Source organism: Symphalangus syndactylus, chromosome 5 (genome assembly GCF_028878055.3).
Source record: "Symphalangus syndactylus isolate Jambi chromosome 5, NHGRI_mSymSyn1-v2.1_pri, whole genome shotgun sequence".
NCBI lineage: Eukaryota > Metazoa > Chordata > Mammalia > Primates > Hylobatidae > Symphalangus > Symphalangus syndactylus.
Window position 1 is genome coordinate 132634988 of NC_072427.2, and position 19260 is coordinate 132654247.

Sequence of the window (19260 nt, forward strand, 5' to 3'; positions counted from 1 at the left end):
GAACCTCATGAGGTATTTACAAAATAAATCTGTTGTAATATTTTTTTTAGTACAGTTAATTGAGGAATGGCGCAAATAGATGACAGTATTTACTTCAATAAAAACTCTTTTTTTTTTTTTTACAGCAGCTTCTGTATTTTTCCTTTGCCATTAAAAATGACCCCTGACCTTGTTTGTGAAGTTTTGTAGATTCTATGTCCACTGTAGAACACTGACACATCCATGTAATATAGTCTGAATTTTTTAAATTGAGAGTTAAATGGCTGTATCGGAAATTTTCACACATATTTTATTTGTATTTACTTTGTTGTAACTAGGAGCATACTTCAACCAAAGTAATCTTGGCTTGAAAAAAATGGTAACAAGGTAGAGACATGCTTTAAGTTCATTGTGTTTATGTGTTGGGTGAACATCATTGAAACAGTATAGTGCTATTAGACACAATCCTTTTGAAATTAGTCAACATATTGGTTATATTTGTATATTTGAAACTATATATGATTAAAGATATATAATAACTGTAGTAGTCTTTTAAATTCCTGCTGCCAGTCTTTTGTTTTCCCCAATTCACTTAGACACCAAATATATTGACATATGGCTGTATATGGCAAGCATATTACACGAGTTAGTTATGGCTGCTATAACAAAATACCACAGACTGAGTGGCTCCAACAACAGAAAATTATTTTGTCACAGCTCTGTATGCTATATAGCTGAGATCAGAGTGTCAGCAGGTTATTTCTTCTGATACCTCTCTTTGCAGCCTGTAGATGACCACCTTCTCTCTGTGTTCACACCTGGTCATACCAGACTCCATTTTGGATGACCACCTTCTCTCTATGTTCACACCTGGTCATACCAGACTCCATTTTGGATGACCACCTTCTCTCTATGTTCACACCTGGTCATACCAGACTCCATTTTGGATGACCACCTTCTCTCTATGTTCACACCTGGTCATACTTGGATGACCACCTTCTCTCTATGTTCACACCTGGTCATACCAGACTCCATTTTGGATGACCACCTTCTCTCTATGTTCACACCTGGTCATACCAGACTCTATTTTGTTTGTGTCCTAATCTGTTCTGCTTATAAGAACACCAGACATATTTGGTTAAGTCACCATGCATATAACTTAATTTTATCTTAAATTGCCTCTTTAAAGGCTCTATTTTTAAATATAGTCACATTCTGGAGTATTAGTAGTAACAACTTGAACATATCAATTTGTAGGCAGACATAATTCAATCCATAACACATATAAAAATTATTTAGCTTATATAAACTTTCACATACAGGAATACCTCATTTTATAGTGCTTTGCTTTAGTGTGTTTCATGCAGATTGCATTTTTTACAAATTGAAGGTTTATAGCAATTCTGCATAGAGCAAGTCTGTCAGCACCATTTTTCCAACAGCATGTGCTCACTTCTTGTCTGTCATATTTTAATAATTTTTTAAATATTTCAAACTTGATTATTATTATATGTTACGGTGATCTGTGATCAGTGATCTTTGATATTATAGTTGTAATTGTTTTGGGATGCCATAAACTTCACCCACGTAAGATGGGAAACTTAAAAAAATGTGTGTGTTCTGACTGCTTCACCAACTGGTCATTCTCGTCTCTTCCTTCCTCCCCTTGGGCCTCCCTATTTGCTGAAACACAACGGTATTGAAATTAGGCCAATTAATAACCCAATAATGGCTTCAGACTGTTCAAGTGAAAAGAAGAGTCCCACATCCGTCACTTTAAATAAGAAGCTAGAAATGATTGAGCTTGGTGAAGAAGGTGTGTCAAAAGTTGGGGTAGGCTGAAAGCTAGGCCTCTTGCACCAGACAGACAAGTTGCAAATGCAAAGGAAAATTTCTGGAAGGAAATTAAAAGTGCTATGCCGGTGAACACACACATAATAAGAAAGCGAAACAGCCTTGTTGTTGAGTTGCAGGAAGTTTGAGTAGTTGAGATAGAAGATCAAACCAGCCACAACATTCCCTTAAGCCAAAGCCTAATCCAGAGGAAGGACCTATAACTGCCTTCAATTCTATGAAGGCTGAGAGAGATGAGAAAGCTGCAGAAGAAAAGGTTGGTGTTGGGGCGGCTGGTTCAGGAAGCCATCTACCTACATAAAAGTGCAAGATGAAACAGCAAGTGCTGATGTAGAAGCTGCAGCAAGTTATCTAGAAGATTTGTCTAAGGTCATTGATGCAAAAGTGGCTACATTAACCAACAGATTTTCAATGTAGGTAAAACAGCTTTTTACTGGAAGAAGATGCCATCCAGAATTTTCATAGCTAGAGAGGACAAGTCAATGTCTGGCTTCAAAGGACAAGCTGACTCTTAGGAGCTACTGCAGCTGGTGAATTAAGTTGCAGCCAAAGCTCATTTACTATTTTGAAAATCTTAGTTTTTTTAAGAATTAAGCTAAATCTACCTTGCCTGGGCTCTATAAATGGAACAGCAAAAGCCTGGATGACAGCACATCTATTTACAGTGTGATTTACTGAATATTTTAAGCCCACTAGTGAGACCCACAGCTCAGAAAAAAGATTTCTTTCAAAACATTGCTGCTCATTGACAGCTGCACCCGGTCACCCAAGAACTCTGATGGTGGTGTACAAGGAGATGGATGTTGTTTTCATGCCTGCTAACACAACATTTGTTCTATAGCCAACGAGTCAAGGAGTAATTTTGACTTTCAAGCCCTATTATTTCAGAAATACATTTCATAAGCCTGTCACTGCCACTGTGATTCCTCTGATGGATCTGGAAAAAAACTAGTTATTGAAAACCTTCTAGAAAAGATTTACAATTATAAATGCTATTAAGAACATTAATGATTGATGGGAGGGAGGAGGTCAAAATACCAACGTTAACAGGATTTTGAAAGAATTTGATTTTACCCCTCTTGGATGACTTTGAGGGGTTCAAGACATCAGTAGAGGAAATAATTGCAGATGTGGTGGAAACAGCAGTAGAATAGAATTAGAAATGGAGCTTGAAGATGTGACTAAATTGCTGCCATCTCATGATAAAACTTGAATGGATGAGGAGTTTCTTCTTATGAATGAGCAAAGAAAATGGTTTCTTGAAATAAATTATACTTCCGGTGAAGATTATGTGAGCATTATTGAAATGACAACAAAGGATTGAGAACATTAAATAAACTTAGTTGATGAAGCAGTGGCAGGGTTTGATGGAACTTCAAAGCTGAAAGAAGTTCTGCTGTAGTTAAGTGCTATCAATTAGTATCACATGCTACAGAGAGATCTTTTGTGAAAGGAAGAGTCAATCAATGCTGCAAACTTCATTGTTGTCTTATTTGAAGAAATTCCCACCAGGCACGGTGGCTTGTGCCTGTAATCCCAGAACTTTGGGAGGCCAAGGCGGGTGGATTGCTTGAGCCCAGGAGTTCAAGTACAGCCTGGTCAATATTACAAAACCTTGCCTTTACAGAAAATAAGCTGGTTGGAGTGGTGTGGGCATGTGGTCCCAGCTACTCAAGAGACTGAAGTGAGAGGATTGCCTGAGCCCGGGAGGTCAAGGCTGCAGTGAGTAATGTTTGCGCCACTGCACTGCACCCTGGACGATATAGCCAGACCCTGTCTCAAAATAAATAAATAAATAAATAAATAAATAAATAAATAAATAAATAAGAGAAAACGAAAGGAAGGTTAGCTACCCTAACCTTCAACAGCCACCATCCTGATCCGTCAGCAGCCATCAACATCAAGGCAAGATATTTAACCAGCAAAAAGATTACAACTCACTGAAGGCTCAGATGATAGCACTTTTTAGCAATAAAGTATTTTTTTATTAAGGTATGTGTATTTTTTAGACATAATGCTATTGCACACTTAATAGACTATAGTTTTGTCTAAAGATGACTTTTATATGTACTGTGAAATAAAAAATTGTGCATAACTTGCTTTATTGTGATACTTGCTTTATTGTGGTAGTTGGATTCAAACTTACAATATCTCCAAGGTATTCCTGTGTATACATACTTTTACACACATACAATGTGGCATTAGTAAAACGTAATAGGTATTTACATATATATGCGTATCCAAAGGAAAGATAATGTTAATTTCATTAATACACATTCATTAATTTAGGAAATAAATAAAAAGATTATAACATATGCATATTTTTAAATTTTATGGAATAATCTGAGCTTGAAATGTACATATAATTTGATATTAATAATTAGATGCTAGTAATGCAAAAGTGTCCCAAACACCTGCAGGTGTTTTGCTAAATTTAGGAGTTAAACAAATTTAGGAATACGTCTGTGTCTCTAGGGTAGAGAACCAGGTGATCTTTAATACTTCCTACTACTTAAGCTCTTTAATGAGGCTTCTTAAAACTTCATTTCTTCTCCATTGCCTTTTCATATCCAGATCTCAAGATTGCAGTATTAAAAGTTTCCCAACTCCTTGTCTTCAATCTCTTTTCCCTCTACTTTATTCTATCACCTGTTATTTAAACTGTTTTTTCTCTACATTCCTTTAGCATGTCCTACTCCTGCTTTGATGCATTTCACCCTATCCGAAAGGTCTCTCCTCCCCTCCACCTGCACATTTTCAAGGCCAAGCTCACTCTTCTTTTCATCTGTAACTATTCCTTTAAGATTGAAGCCTGGATTAGTTCTCCCTTATCTCCTATAGTACCTACTGATGATGGTTACCATTATTCAAATAAGCACTTATTAGAAAAGATAGAAATGCAGTAAATACAGACCAAGTTTTGTTTTGTCTCACAGAGCAGCTAGCAGAATTCTGTTCATGATAAATATTAAAATGCTTATGAATTGGTTAATTTACAACAGGGAAAATAAATAATATAAAATGAATTTTCACTGCGAAGAGTACCACAGCCTCTACAATTTTGCTTTTGTTAATTTTAAGATTATGTATCCTAAGTTAAGAGTACAAATGAATTAAGTAGTTTTAAGCATTTAAATTGTCAATTCTAATAGTCATACTATAATAGTATTTACTATTTTAACTAGTTTGCATGAATTTAGCTTTTAAATATCTAAATGTCCTATTATAAAATTGGATAGTGTTTTGAAGATTAAATACTAAAAATATGAAATGATAAAGCACTATCATGTAATATTGGTTGTCCCTTCTCTCTCCTGTATCACAGGTTTTTGCTCTATTTCCTGAATCTTTCTCATTAGCATACGAGCATGGTATGATTTTTCTGCATATGTACCTTCTGATAAAGTTTGCTTGATCACACAACTTTCACTAGCTACTGTAAAACACCTCAGTGTAATTGTTCTAGCACTTCTCAAACTCTAATATGCATACAAATGATCTAGGGCTCTTGTTAAAATTTAAATTCTGATTCAGATGCCACATGTTTCCTACTTCAATAAATTAGCTTAAAACTGTTGTGCCTTAAAACAACAAACATTTATTTGGACACAGCCATGCTGGGTACCTGTGGCTCCGGATCTTTCCCACTGTAGTCCAGGTATTGGCGTGGATTGCAGTCATCTCTAGGCTTGAACTGGGGACAGTCTGTTCCAAGCTCCCTTCATTAACTGTTGGCATGCCTCATTTCTTTGCTTGCTATTGGCCAAAAACATCTGTCCTTTGCTATGTGAGTCTTTCCATAGAGCAGCTCACAACCTAGCTGCTTGCTCCAATGAGAGGGTAAGGGCAACCAAGACAGCCAAAATACTTTTGTAACTTAATCTCAAAAGTAAAATAGCATTACTTTAGCCATATTCTGTGCATTAGAAGGCAATTACCAGATCCAGGCCACACTGAAAGGGAGGTGATTACATGGGACATAAATACCAGGGAGTGGGAGTCATTGGAGGTTCTATCTTAGGGGTTAGGGGCTGCCTGCACAGTAGCTTTAGAGTGGGTTCTAAAAATGTGCATTTCCAAGAAACTCCTAGGTGATGCTAATGTTCCTCATCTGAATCTTGCATTGAAAAGCGAGGGTCTACACTTCCTGCCTCCAGTTCCTTTCTTTCGATCATCCTTTGTTGATCACACTCTTTCTGATTAGGCCTTCTCAACCTCCACTCCACTGAAACCGCCATTGTTGCGGTTGCCAGTGACCTCCACGTTATTAAATCCAGCACTTAAAAAAATTATCACTGTCTGGAAGTCTTTCTTTACTTGGCTTCTGGAACACCAAATTTACATTTCTTCTCAGTCTCTTCTGCTAGTTACCTATCTCCCTGACTATAAATGTTAGTACACCCCACAGTCCAAATTTTTGGAACTCTTTTTTATCTGCGGTTCACTCCTAAGTGGTCTTATCAACGCTTACAGCTTAAATTCCAGATACATGCTAACCACTCTCAAGTATATGCCTCCTATGATGGCTTTTCCCCTAAAATTTTAACATGTTTATCAAGTGTCTAATAAATACCTCAACTTGGATATCTATCATAATTTCAAACTTAAAATATCTAAAACAGAACTCTTTGTTCCTTCCCCCCAACAACACCCTTTAGGCCCCGCCTGGCAGTCTTGCTTCTAATCTGTGTTTACAAACCCAGTATATACTACCACATGTCAATCAGTTGTTTTAGTGAAAAACCTGGAAGTCATCCTTGAGTCTTCTCTTACTCTCATATGTAACAGTCATTAGGTTTTACCAGTTATACATTTAAATATCTCTGGAGTCCCTGCCTCACTCTCCATCCCCATGTCACCATCCTAGTCTGACCATTATTACCTTTTATACAGATTTCTGCATCTGTTCACTAGTTGATTGCAGCTCTCAACCTCCCACCCAATTGATTTTACTCAACGCATCTGTTTTCCACGTTCGTGATTTCCTTTACCTCATAGGATAAAGTTTAGATCATTTAATATTTACAGAAATCATACATAATCTGGCATCTTACTCCCTCCCCAATCCCATTGATCTCACTTCCCTACCTGCTCTCTGTACTTCAGCAATACAAGGACTGGGCTATAACTAACACTTCCATTTGATTCTTGATGAAAATTGTTTCCCTGCCTGGAACATTCTTTCTTCCCTTCTTTGTCTAGCTAACTATAATTTAATTCGAGTTTCACCTTAAACATCACCTTTTCCTGGAGGCTGTCTTTGATATATTAGACTAGGTTTGGGACAACCACAGTGCAGTCCATAGCATTATCTACTTCCCTGTCTTAACTGCCATTATATATTATACTAGTCATGTAATTATCTTTTTCTCCCATTAAATTGTAAGCTTTTGGAAGGCCAGATCCAGAGAGGTAGATCCAGGTATTTTGAAGCCTAAAAAATAACCTGGGAGACTGTCTTTCGAACAAAAATGCAAACATTTTATATGCTCAGACACACACGCAAACACGCACACTTAGGTACAAAAGTGAATATTCATTTATAACAAGAAATCACAACAAATTACAACAACTGATAAATATAAAAATATATGACAAATGTAAAAATATACAGTGAACATACTGCAAGAGGCCAGTTTCAAAAGCCCAAAGTTTAAGCTTCATTAAATTCCCAGTAAATTCACATCTGCATCTTAATCTTTTCCAAAGCTTTATGTCTAGCACCAAGAGGAGTGCTTAATGCATAGCAGGTACTCAATAAATGTTTTTGAATGGCTATATTAACTGAGTTATTTTAAGTTACATTTTTCATGCATGCAGTATTCAACACATTTTTTATAAATTAGATTTCTACAAAATGTTTTATGCATTACAAAATTGTTCTTTTATTTTTAGTTATTTGCTATGGTCATGTGTCAGATGACAAATAATGTACATTACTTATATTTCTTAGCAATTCATTGGGCCCTATGCAACAGGTCTATTGTACCTCTTTACTAATTAAGAACCCCCTTGATTTGCCCGAAAAATAAGCAGAATAACCTTCTCTGTGTGCTTCTCTGTATGTTTGTGTGTGTGTGCCTATATTTTTACAGGTCATATAACAATAAAACTTCAGGATTAATTTTGAATTACTATGCCCTTTTAATAGATAAAAAACTTCGGGGGGAAGGGATCTATTTTCCATTTTCATTACCATATAGTTTTGTAAACATTTATCCCTGGATAATAAAGATGTTAATATTTCATATAACTTGAAAAACACATAAAATGTTTTCTTCATTGTTAATTTGTCCATATTATTTAAGAGATTATTTGAATCAAGACCGTAACATAGCATTTCAAAGATAAGCTACTTTGTTTAAATCTTTGGAGTTTAATTCATTAAAATAAAAGCAAGTTAAGTTCCTTTTATAATAATACTGTAAATTTGCTGAGGAGTTACTGTGCTCATATTAAAATTGTGTGTGTGTGCACGCGCGTGTGTGTTATAAAGTGCAGCCCTCTGATCAATGCTCACTTTCCCTCCCATTTTCCTAAATACATCATGAAAAAAGGATGAGGTTTCCGCCTTAATTGCTTGTGCCTTTTATTCACATTCCTCTCTCAGCCAGAATTGTGAAAAGAGTGTTAGTAAAAGGCTGCACAATAGAGCTTTTCATTAGGACTCAGCAAGGCACACAAAAGAAGGCTTTTGGAAAGAGTGAATGCATGAGTTTAATTTGCAGGTGGAGAGTAGATAAAAGGTGCTGACGCCTCTATTATTCTCTTACTTAGGTGACCCTTACCCTGTTCAGCTGATCCCAACTACCATGGCAGCTGCTGCCGCAGCAACACCAGGCTTAGGCCCACTCCAACTGCAGGTAAGTCAGGAAACAATACAGAGGAGACAGAGGTTAAGTAAATATCGAAAACAGCTATTATGGTGTTAAAACAAAATAAAACTGACTCGTGATATTTGTCTCACACTTTCTGTTTTTAAATTTATTTGTACTGATCCTCAACCAAAAGTTGAAATGTTGATTCTCTTAATTTTTAGCCCTGTTTTCTGCACTAAACATAGCTTATTGTATTTCTTTTCTTGCCAGTATTATTAAGAAAGTGAGCTGTAGTTTTGCTTTGATTACTGTGTGCCATGATTTTATCACAAAATGGTCCTTATCAAGGTAAAAAGAACAAAAAAACCTGCAAAAGATATTCAGACACTTGAGGAGCAAGGAGACTTAACAAAAATGCATTTAAAATTGCTCGGGATGCCCAGTATCATTGAAATGGTCTGTAGGTCTCTTTGTTCTCCTGCTAATACCAGCTCAGTTGGGCAAGGAAGGAAAAGTAGACCAAATAAGCTGGAGACTAAATAAGCACAACTTTATCCCAGTCATCCCCATTAAGACTTTTCTAGCTGTGCAGAATACATATTCCTAAAATCCGAGAATGTCAACAATAACTTTACCAAATGTCCAAGTGATTTGAGAAGCTTTGTCTCAGGTTGAAAAGAAAATCAATACAATTATAGTAACAGGTAGCTTTGATTAACTGTTGACATTTTTGAATCAGCATCCCACAAAACATTCCTTAGTTTCTACCATTATGGACCTGTGATTATGCAAGTATTGGGAATAGAAAATCATCTAATAATAGGATTACTCTCCTCTTGTGAGAAGTTTTATATGTTCGTTACCCTGAAAGACGCAGTATGCCTATGAAGCCAGAGATAAAGCAATAATACTTAATAATTAATTTTTCTTTGTGAAAAGGTATTGTCATGATAGGTGATCTTAGTCTATAAGGAAAATATAGCTTTGTATTGTAGCGTCAAGAGACAGATACATCTGGCCTGCACATGGGTTTGCCAGAAGACCTGGTGGTTTTCTGAAAGGCCAGTTGAGTTTCACAGGAGGAACTACCAGTGTGAAAGCTGAGACATACTGTGTTCTACAGAGGTTAATAACGTTCATTTCTATTCTACCTTTTCTGCGAAGAACTACACTGTGAGTATCTGTTTTCTTTGAGCTGGAAATGTCTTGGGAAGTGTTGGAGCCATGGGGACAATAAAAGTAACATAACATTTGTTACCCTTTGAAATGGCATCTGGGGAATAACTATAACATGAAAAAGTGATTGTAATAGGTAAAACTAAAAAGAGCAGTGGAATTAGCAAGAGGGAATAATATCCAGCAATAGATTTAAATATAGGAATAGGGGTTTTAGAGATTTCGGATGTTGGTTTGCAAAGCAAGTTAGACATTCTCCTTTGACCATTGGATTAGCGATAAGAGGAAGTGAGAGCAAGTTAGAGGCAACTCCTATGTTCACTGCACGACTCTCTTCCAAAGTAGCTATATTAAGCAACAATCTAATCAACTTTTCCTGTACAGACAGTAGGAGAATATCTGATGCTAATTTTTATTTTTATAATATGTGAGATTTTTATTTTTATAATATATGAGATTATCTCAAGATATTAAATATCTTGATACATTAAGATATTAAAATATAAACAATTTTGTCACCAAACAAGAGAAACTTTAGACACCAAACATATATGCTCTTACTTTAACTATGATTTGAGATGTAAATGGGATAAAGTTCCTTTCATAGAAGTGGTATTGTACCCATTAAAATGCATGAGTTTTAGAGCCTCAAATAATCAATCCTGTAGTATAACAAGAAAATTAATAATCCAAAAGTTTTTCATGGAAAGCCATCAGCTACTATTAAAACACATTTACATAAACATAAAAAAGTTTTTTTTTTTTTTTTTTTTTTTTTGCAGTGAGAAAATAACTGTTATTCAGAATCAAACACATGCCCAAAGCATGTCGTATCAGAGAACCTGGCTTTTCTTTGATGTGGACTGACTCTCACTTTTGCTGGGGTGCTTACGCCAACTCACTTTTCTACTTGTTCCTAACACAATATTCACAGACCCCTTGACCTTGACTTCAGCCTTCCCCAGAGCTACAAAAGATATCTGTTACTCTCCCTCCCCTTGCCTTAAAATAGCATCAAAATTCTTTTTTCTCCACAAACCTGCCGAGATGGGTGAGAGAAAAGCTAACTACAATGCCTAGTCGGGTGTTTTATTATAAGCCTTACCTAAAACTCACCCCAATCTTTGAAACCTATTTTTGGGATGTTTCATCTCAGTGGAGTATAATATATGGGCTAGTTTTAATTTTCTCCAAACTCTGCTTTTAATTATGCTCTGTTAAATCTCTATTTTCCGTCTCTTAATATCTTGAGTAGACTGCGTCACTTTCCAGTCCTTTCAGTTATTGAAAGTCGGTCCTGCTGGAAACTTTAATCTCATATCCATTTCATATCTCACTGCTTCCCCTTCCATCGTTAGTCAAGAATCCCACATCTAGAGACCAGAAGTAAGAAGGGTGCAGCTTACTCTTGTCCTTCTTCAGCTCCAGTTTTGTTCCTGTGCAGATGTGGGTGGGTTTAGGAAGGTATATCTGCCCTGAGATACCATGGAGACAGTGTGTGTGCAATTTTCTTGTGTATTGAACAGCTTTTCTTGGTCTGTTAGGAGAGGGGCAGCCAGGTCTGTTGATCTGTGCTTCTTACCCTTTTTTTTTATTTGGGGTGTCACCACTATTGGCCAGGAGCTACCTGGGTAGCATGACACCTGCCTTTGTTCACCCTCTGTGCTGCTCCATGGAGAAACCTGTAGTCTTCTACTGAGGTCCTCTTCTGTGCCCTGTTAGAGCTGTGGTGGTAGTACATCTCAGTCCTCATCTCAGCCTGCAGCAAACACTGCACTGTTTTCTAGCAGCCCACCTCCAGCTTTAGAAAACTTCAGAAGAGAAAACAGGCATTACTGTGTCTTCAGTTACATAAAATACACCACCAAGCTTTACACTGTCCAGTTATCCTAAGACCTTTCTCACCACACTACAGATGGAGGAGTCTTTAGGTTTTTAGCTCAACCAAAAGCCAGTTGAGGAACAACATTCAAGATTTGCTTTATTCTGGCTTCTCCAGTTTCTATGAATTCTGCTTTTTGGGTAAGCAGGGAAGACCATTAAGAACCAAGCCACCCTGTAAAGCTGTTAACCCAATCTTCTCTCTCCTCAGCTCCCTCACCAGACATCAGCTCATATATATTGTGGGAATGGAAAGATAGGGTGGGAAGAATGAGAGAGAGATGAGAGACAGTCATGAACATTGACTGAAGTAGGGCCAGGTCAGCAAGGTTTTAATAAGGCGAGTATGGTTGGTGGTATGGGTGCTGTCTGGTACCAATTGCTGGTGTCTTTCTTTAGAACCATTGAAGAGTTTGTCGTTATTGGCTTGTTCTCACTCGTTTTCTGTTTTTGTTTAATCTGTTCGTGTATGTTTTAAGTAGGTAGTGATAAACTCACAGCTATACCCGATAAGGCAGCAGTAAGATGGGTTGAGGTAACAGTAGGAAGATCAGTTGGAGGAACAACTGAAATAGCCTTGCCAAAGAACTAGTGGTTTTCTGAATTAATCTTTATTCAATGGTAATGAGAATAATGTGGAGGGGATATATATTTTAAACACAAAAGGATTCTGTTTTCTTTTCCTTGGGTGCAAACATAATGATTTTAACTCATGTAAAGTGCCGTAACAACTGATGTCACTAGTTAATATCACCCATGGTTATGGAATATTTTCTTAAGCTAGTTTCTCTGGGTAAAGATTTTCCAAGGATTGTCTTATTTAATTCGTATTACAACATTTTGTGTTACGTATTAATATCTCCATTTGACAAAGAAGAAAGCTGGGTCACAGAGTCCAAAATCCACGGCCTTTGAACAATTGTATTTGCTTCTTCAAGTACAGGAGACTTTATGTTAAACTTTGGAGGCATTGCCCTTCTTCAGACATTTGTTAACTCATAACCAGCAAATGAAATTATAACTAATGCTAATTGACATTAATACGAATATTCTGTGTGCTTTGCAATAATGAAAGAAGTAGCAGGATTCATAATGACAGCTGTCTACTTCGGACTCTGAATTTTCTATTTCATGCCTCTTTACATGGATATATGTTAATTCAGGTACTTCTTTTTGAACACCTAGATTAAATAAAGGACATTATAAATCTATTGCTACTTATGGTTGACTTTGTTTACCTACCATATGTGTTTTCATTTGAAATAACCTTTTGCATATAATTGTTCACACTTGGATAATATTATGATAAGTAAATCCAGAATTTTTATTAAAGAGTGCAGACAAGTACAATTATTTTAAAAGACAAGCAAAATGATATGCTTTAAAGAAAACTACTGTTTATTACTTAACTATTATTTTATGTCCTTGGAGATCCTTATATAATAAAAAATTGTTCATGTAGAAAAATCACCTTACTGTGTACTTTCAGAAGCAGTTAAAATATTCTAAAAATCGTCATATATATTTGCTATTTTATGGAGAAAATCAGCTTAATCTAGATCATGTGTATAAATAATACAAATTAGCATGTGCCATAGACACCATTTATTATTTTAATATTAAATCTGTCTTTTTCTTTATGCATTTTAAATCTTCCTTGGGCTTCAATTCACATTAGCCAACTGCTTGTTGACTGTGAAGAGGAAATATACAGAAATTTACAAGCACTGTAAACTGAGTCCAAAATGGAACTCATCAGTAGTTGTATGCCTTGTCCCTAGACTTCCTTATTCTTTGGTCTTAGTGAATGACTCCATTTCATCTATTTCTCAACCCAGAAACATGAGAGCTGTTCTTAGCTTCTCTTCCTCCCTCTTCCCCATACATTTATTCATTCACTAGCTTTTCATTCCACCTACCAATACACCAAGAATCTATCCACTTCCTTCCATCATAATTGTCATTCATTTGGGTCGAGCTATCCTTATTACTTTCCTAATTCACCACAGCAGCCCCTAAACTGGTCTTTCTATCTTGATCTTGCCCCTTTCAATGCACTCTCCACTATGCATTAGTCAGAATAATCTTCCTTTTTTTATGTTTTTTTAAAATTATTATTATACTTTAAGTTCTAGGGTACATGTGCACAACGTGCAGATTTGTTACATATGTATACATGTGCGATACTGGTGTGCTGCACCCATTAACTCGTCATTTACATTAGGTATATCTCCTAATGGTCTCCCTCCCCCCTCCCCCCACCCCACGACAGGCCCCGGTGTGTGATGTTCCCCGTCCTGTGTCCAAGTGTTCTCATTGTTCAGTTCCCACCTATGAGTGAGAACATATGGTGTTTGGTTTTCTGTCCTTGCGATAGTTTGCTCAGAATGATGGTTTCCAGCTTCATCCATGTCCTTTTCTGATTTTAGAAAATTTTGTAATGTCCTCTTCCTGCTCAAGGACCTTAAATGACTCTCTGGTGTTTTGAAGTTCTTTCTCCACCCTGGATCTTTACAAGTGGTGTTTCCTCTTCCTGGAATAACCCCAGGAAATAACCCCATTATCACCATCTTTACTAACCAAATCCCACTTACCCCTCAGGTTTCAGATTAAAACATCACTTTTTTCAGGGAAGACTTCATTGGTCTTAAGTCTGGCTTAAAGTAGCTCCCGTGTGTTCTGAGAGCACGCTGTATTTCCCTTCTCACATTGCTGGTAGAATGTTTTAAATCGTACTTTCTGGCATCTACCAGATGGTAAAGTCTAGCATCAATGGTTTACCATCATTTGCACTTAACCAAGTGCTTGAAATATTTTGTGGACTCAATAAATATGTGTTAAATAAAGAATGAGGAATGAATCTTAACAATGTACTTTCAATAAATTATTCATCTATTTTGCTCAAATAGCTATCTTGCTTTATAATATTGAAATTAAGCTGAATACTAATAATTAGTTTTCTATATTAATTAATCACCTTTTAAAACGAGACAATAGCAGAATTTCAAATATCAAAGGCATGGTTGGCCGATAGAAGAAAAAAATAGTTTGAATTTGGTTAATTAAGACAATGTTGAAATTTTATAATAAACTATTCTCACTTAATGAAATAAAAGAAACATATGAAAACACTCTCTGTGCCTAGTAGCATGTTTGGCACTACAATGTTTACAAACATCAGTTTTATAACTGTTTTGCTCCATAACACCTACTCAGTCTATTCCGGATACATTAGGCTCTTTTCTGGCCCTTATCTTAACAAGGCATACTCCCTTCCTAGAGTTTTGTGCTAGCTGTTCTCCCTAGCTCTTCCCTCTGCATGGAAGGCTAATTCTTTTACTTCATTCATGTATTTACTCTAATACCATCTCTCTGAGGCCTACCTTAACCAACCTACTTAAAATCGTAAGATGGATCCTAAGAGATAGCACACTTCCTAGCTCTTTTATTCTACATTTTTCTCTATAGCACTAGTCATCTTCAAATATACTATAAGATGTATTATGTTGCTTATTTATTGTCTTTCTTTTCCAAATGTACCGCCCCACAAGGACAGGAATTGTTGCTGTTGTTCAGTAATGTATCTCAGGTATCCAGAAGAATGCCTAGCAAATAGCAGGTATTCAATGCATACTTGCAAAAGAAAGAAACTGTCATAGCTAATGGTCATAAGAATTTTTAATAAAACAAAGCAGCATATATTGATTTCTGCATTAAATGATATTAATTTAATGGCCAGGGAACTTGATGTTTTTTCTTGCCCCCATTGGAAGATTCTAAGAGTATGAAAAATCCACAGCTCTCTCTCTCTCCTGCTCTTTCCTCCCTTTGTCTTATCATAACAGTGGGTTGCTGCATAAAGAATCTGTTTTAGCACGTATTAAAGTTTATCTAATTCTTTTAAAATCATTGTAATTCACAATAAAAGACCAAATGTTACAATACTTGAGAATTCCTATATTATGTGATAGTGTGTGTATAGACATACATAAAAATATGTACTACTGGAGGTACTTTTATTTGACTCATGGCTTATTCTGCCAATACAATACTGAAGTGAATTATTTCTAAATAATGGAAGGATGTGTTTATCAAAATAATTACTAGCCAATTAGCCGTCCCATACACTGAGTTTACCTTCTTCTCTCTTCCTCTCCTTCCTTCTTTTTTTCATTCTTCTTCATCCTCAAGTACTCTTTTTTACCTCCAAGAGCCAATGATGATTTAGATATTTACTTATTTATTATACTGATGCTGACTCTTTTTAAAGGTGAGGGATTCATTTATATAGCTTACTTATCTATGTTCATTTTAATATTAAAAATGAATATCACTATTTACACAAAACGAAGTTACACTTTGAATTTTTGGACATTTGTGACAAGATAAGAATCAGCTAAGTGAATCATCTGTTTCTAATTAATAAGATCAAATGATGGCAACAATCCATCTAGCATTTATTTCTCATATTCATTTTTGTTATAATTTGCATTTTACTTAATGGGCATCATGAATATTTTTAATAGTAATAATTCTTCTGTAATGTACTGTTTCTGTTTTTTGCTACACTTCTAAGATTTGAAATTAGAAGGAAATATTTATCCACTTACTTCTCACTTTATAAATACTGTATTTGTCTTGGCCAAAAGATGGTTGCCACCTGTTCTACCTATAGGAAGCCAAAAATGTTGACTCCAACCAATGATTGATAGTGATAAGCAGAAGGAGAAAAAGATTGAAATTCTTTTTGGACGATCTTATTTAATTCAAAATTAGCAAGTAGCATTCAATCGTGATTTTTATTGACTTAATTAAATTTTTAAAATTATTTTAGTAGGACTGTTTTAAAAATTCATAATAATATTTTTGGAATAAAGGCTCAAAATTCCAAGTTGTCATAAATGAAACCTCATGGGCTTACAGCTTCAGTAACCAGTAATATTAGTAGCATGCATTCTCTGGAATAGAGAAAATGATAGATGATGTGTGATCATGTTAGAGAATGAATCATACAAAATATCAACTGAAATCAATCTTTTTTCATAGCAATCATAGGTATACGAAATAATGTTGGAAATGGCTTAAGCTCCTGTGTGATGGAGAGTAACATCAAGGTAGAGGTGGATGAAATACTGAAGCTCATCTTTTTATCAAACTCCTGCCAGTCTCTGAAGAAGGTCAATAGTTATGACAGGACACAGATAAATGAATGCTCCATATTTCCCAGCACTGTGAGTGACTGAGCATGGCTTTATACGCTTGGCCAAGAGAAACTTCCAGAAAATCAATAAGGAAGTAATAACCATATAGAAAGATCTAGATGTGAGGATTTTTATCTTGTTATTGAAGGAATTACTTACAAGGATGTATACTTGTTAAGTATTCATCTTTACCTACCAAAATACTGTACTACTCAGTTAAACTTTTAGGTCGTATCATTTTCATACAGAGTGAGTAATGATCAACTGCTCTTCAGTTCAGTCGCAACCCTGGTGTGCTGTTTGCTGTTGGACTTCTGGCTACATGAGTGAGTTTTCTTGCAGGTTAAAAGACTGAATTCCTTCTTTTCCTCTCCCTTCGACCCTGAGCCTGGAGGGCAGACAGACAGAAGCACACATATGATTAATACAGCACAGCTGCAAGAGTGAGTCATTTGCATATGTATTAATAGAGGCAAAAAAAAAAACCCAACAACAATTAAATTATATACAGAGACATTTTGCATACTAAAGAACATATGCAAATAGGCCTGAAAAAGTGCAGCCAACATTTTCTCTGACTTTTCCAAGCCCATATGGGCTGGAGTCAGAGCCCAGCAGTTTCTCGAGAATCCCCTTTAAGGAAGAACCTATTAGGAACTGCTTCCATAGTTATTACCACCCCTAGAGTTCCCAGGAGGTGTTGACATTTGGACAATGGAGTCAGTACACACAGTGTCTTTTTCATACTATTTCTGTGTTTTCTTGCTTTCAGCAGCTTCATGGTGTCTCATTACATGCTAACAGAAACATCAGTACACGTGTGTTTCTCCAAAGTATTCATTTTTATTGTAATGATCAATTAAATAAATGGTAAACTTTAAAATTATATTTGAAATTTTGTTATTACCTATACTAAAGCTATATAACTTTAGTCAGTGCCAGGTTTTCTGGTCACAAGTCCATGCCCATTCCTTGATAGTATCCTGTGTTATCTTAATCAAAACATGTTTTAGGTGACTTTAAAATGTTTCTGGGCTAATTAATGTACGTAAAAGAATTGCTGTCCCAAGACCAGCAGTAGATGTAATTCTATGAACAATACCAATTTATTGAAATTTTTAAAGTATATGTTTTTTTAATTTTATCAAGACAAACAGAAATATTCACTTTTCTAGTTTTGGCTATGGATAAGAAGAGAGGGCAACTAATGTGTTTCAAGCTCACAGATTATGTTTATCTTAGAAATTTGTTCTTCAGCCTAATTGTTGGCTTAGTTTATTTTACTAGTATTCTTTAATTTATTTAAGGAATATTTTATGAAGACAAATTCAATCTTGGGAGTAAAATTTCACCTAAATAAAAGTTACCACCTTAATAGGACCAATAACCCACGTGAAGACAGATGCTCCTTAAGAGGAACAAATGCTGGGATTTTTGTTGTTGTTGTTGTTGTTGTTGTTGATACTAGAAAACTATTTAATATTATCCATGAATTTTTATCCATTATTTGTATGGTTTAGTCAAAGCATGCAACTGGGACCTACGAATTGCATTACATACAATTTGTAACATAGGGTGGAGTCTTAATTAAATATACACAGAAAAATTTACTTAATTATATATAGATACACACACAAAAATCTAATGTCTTAGGGGATAATTAGAGGAAAGATAAAATGATGAAAGCAATTTTATCTTTTTAAGCTATTGTCTTTAGATTAATATTTTAAGAAGCACTTTATTTAGTGAGAGGCAGTATAACAATGCTTATATGTGTGGTTCTTGCAGCCATCTCTTCCTTAAATTATCATACTGTTACTTTCTAGCTCTGTGACTCTGGGCAAGTTACCTAACCTCTCCATGCCTCAATTTTCTTGTCTGCAAAGTGGGTATAAATGAACTCTTATTGTTAAGGATTAAATGAAGTAATGCATGCAAAGTCTTGGAACAGTAAATATATTATTTCTCAAATACCATGTGCTGGATTTGAGTTAATATTTAATAGTATTAGCTGATTAATAATTGTTATTAGTAGATTTGGGAACTATTTTTTATTGCTTAAAGGAAGTCTTGAAAATTAGGGCATGACAAACTTTCCTTATGTTTCAGAGCAGCATCTAAAGTATGTTAGTAAAACTGAGACAAAATGTCTTATTTTTGAAGAAATAATTTCATTCGCCTCTGTGGTATAAAATAAAGGCCCATCACAACAATCTATGGGAGACAATGAGTTTACTTATCCAGAAGACAATCTGGGTAGTTACGTGAAGGGTAGTTTTTCATATTTGCTATGGTTCATTCTTGTTACAATATTTATATCTGTAAAATGAGAATAACATCTCCAGTCAATT

General features: G+C 35.5%; 1 protein-coding gene across 5 annotated transcripts in view; it reads left to right on the top strand.

Annotated features, from left to right (window-relative positions):
* SOX5 (SRY-box transcription factor 5) overlaps positions 1–19260 on the top strand; it is a 435827-nt gene that overhangs the window by 315577 nt on the left and 100990 nt on the right. For all 5 annotated transcript variants that reach the window (XM_063639617.1, XM_055280372.2, XM_055280373.2 and 2 more), the window contains one exon: positions 8611–8696. In XM_063639617.1, the coding sequence (XP_063495687.1) occupies positions 8611–8696 (86 nt within the window). The remainder of the gene's footprint in view (positions 1–8610; positions 8697–19260) is intronic.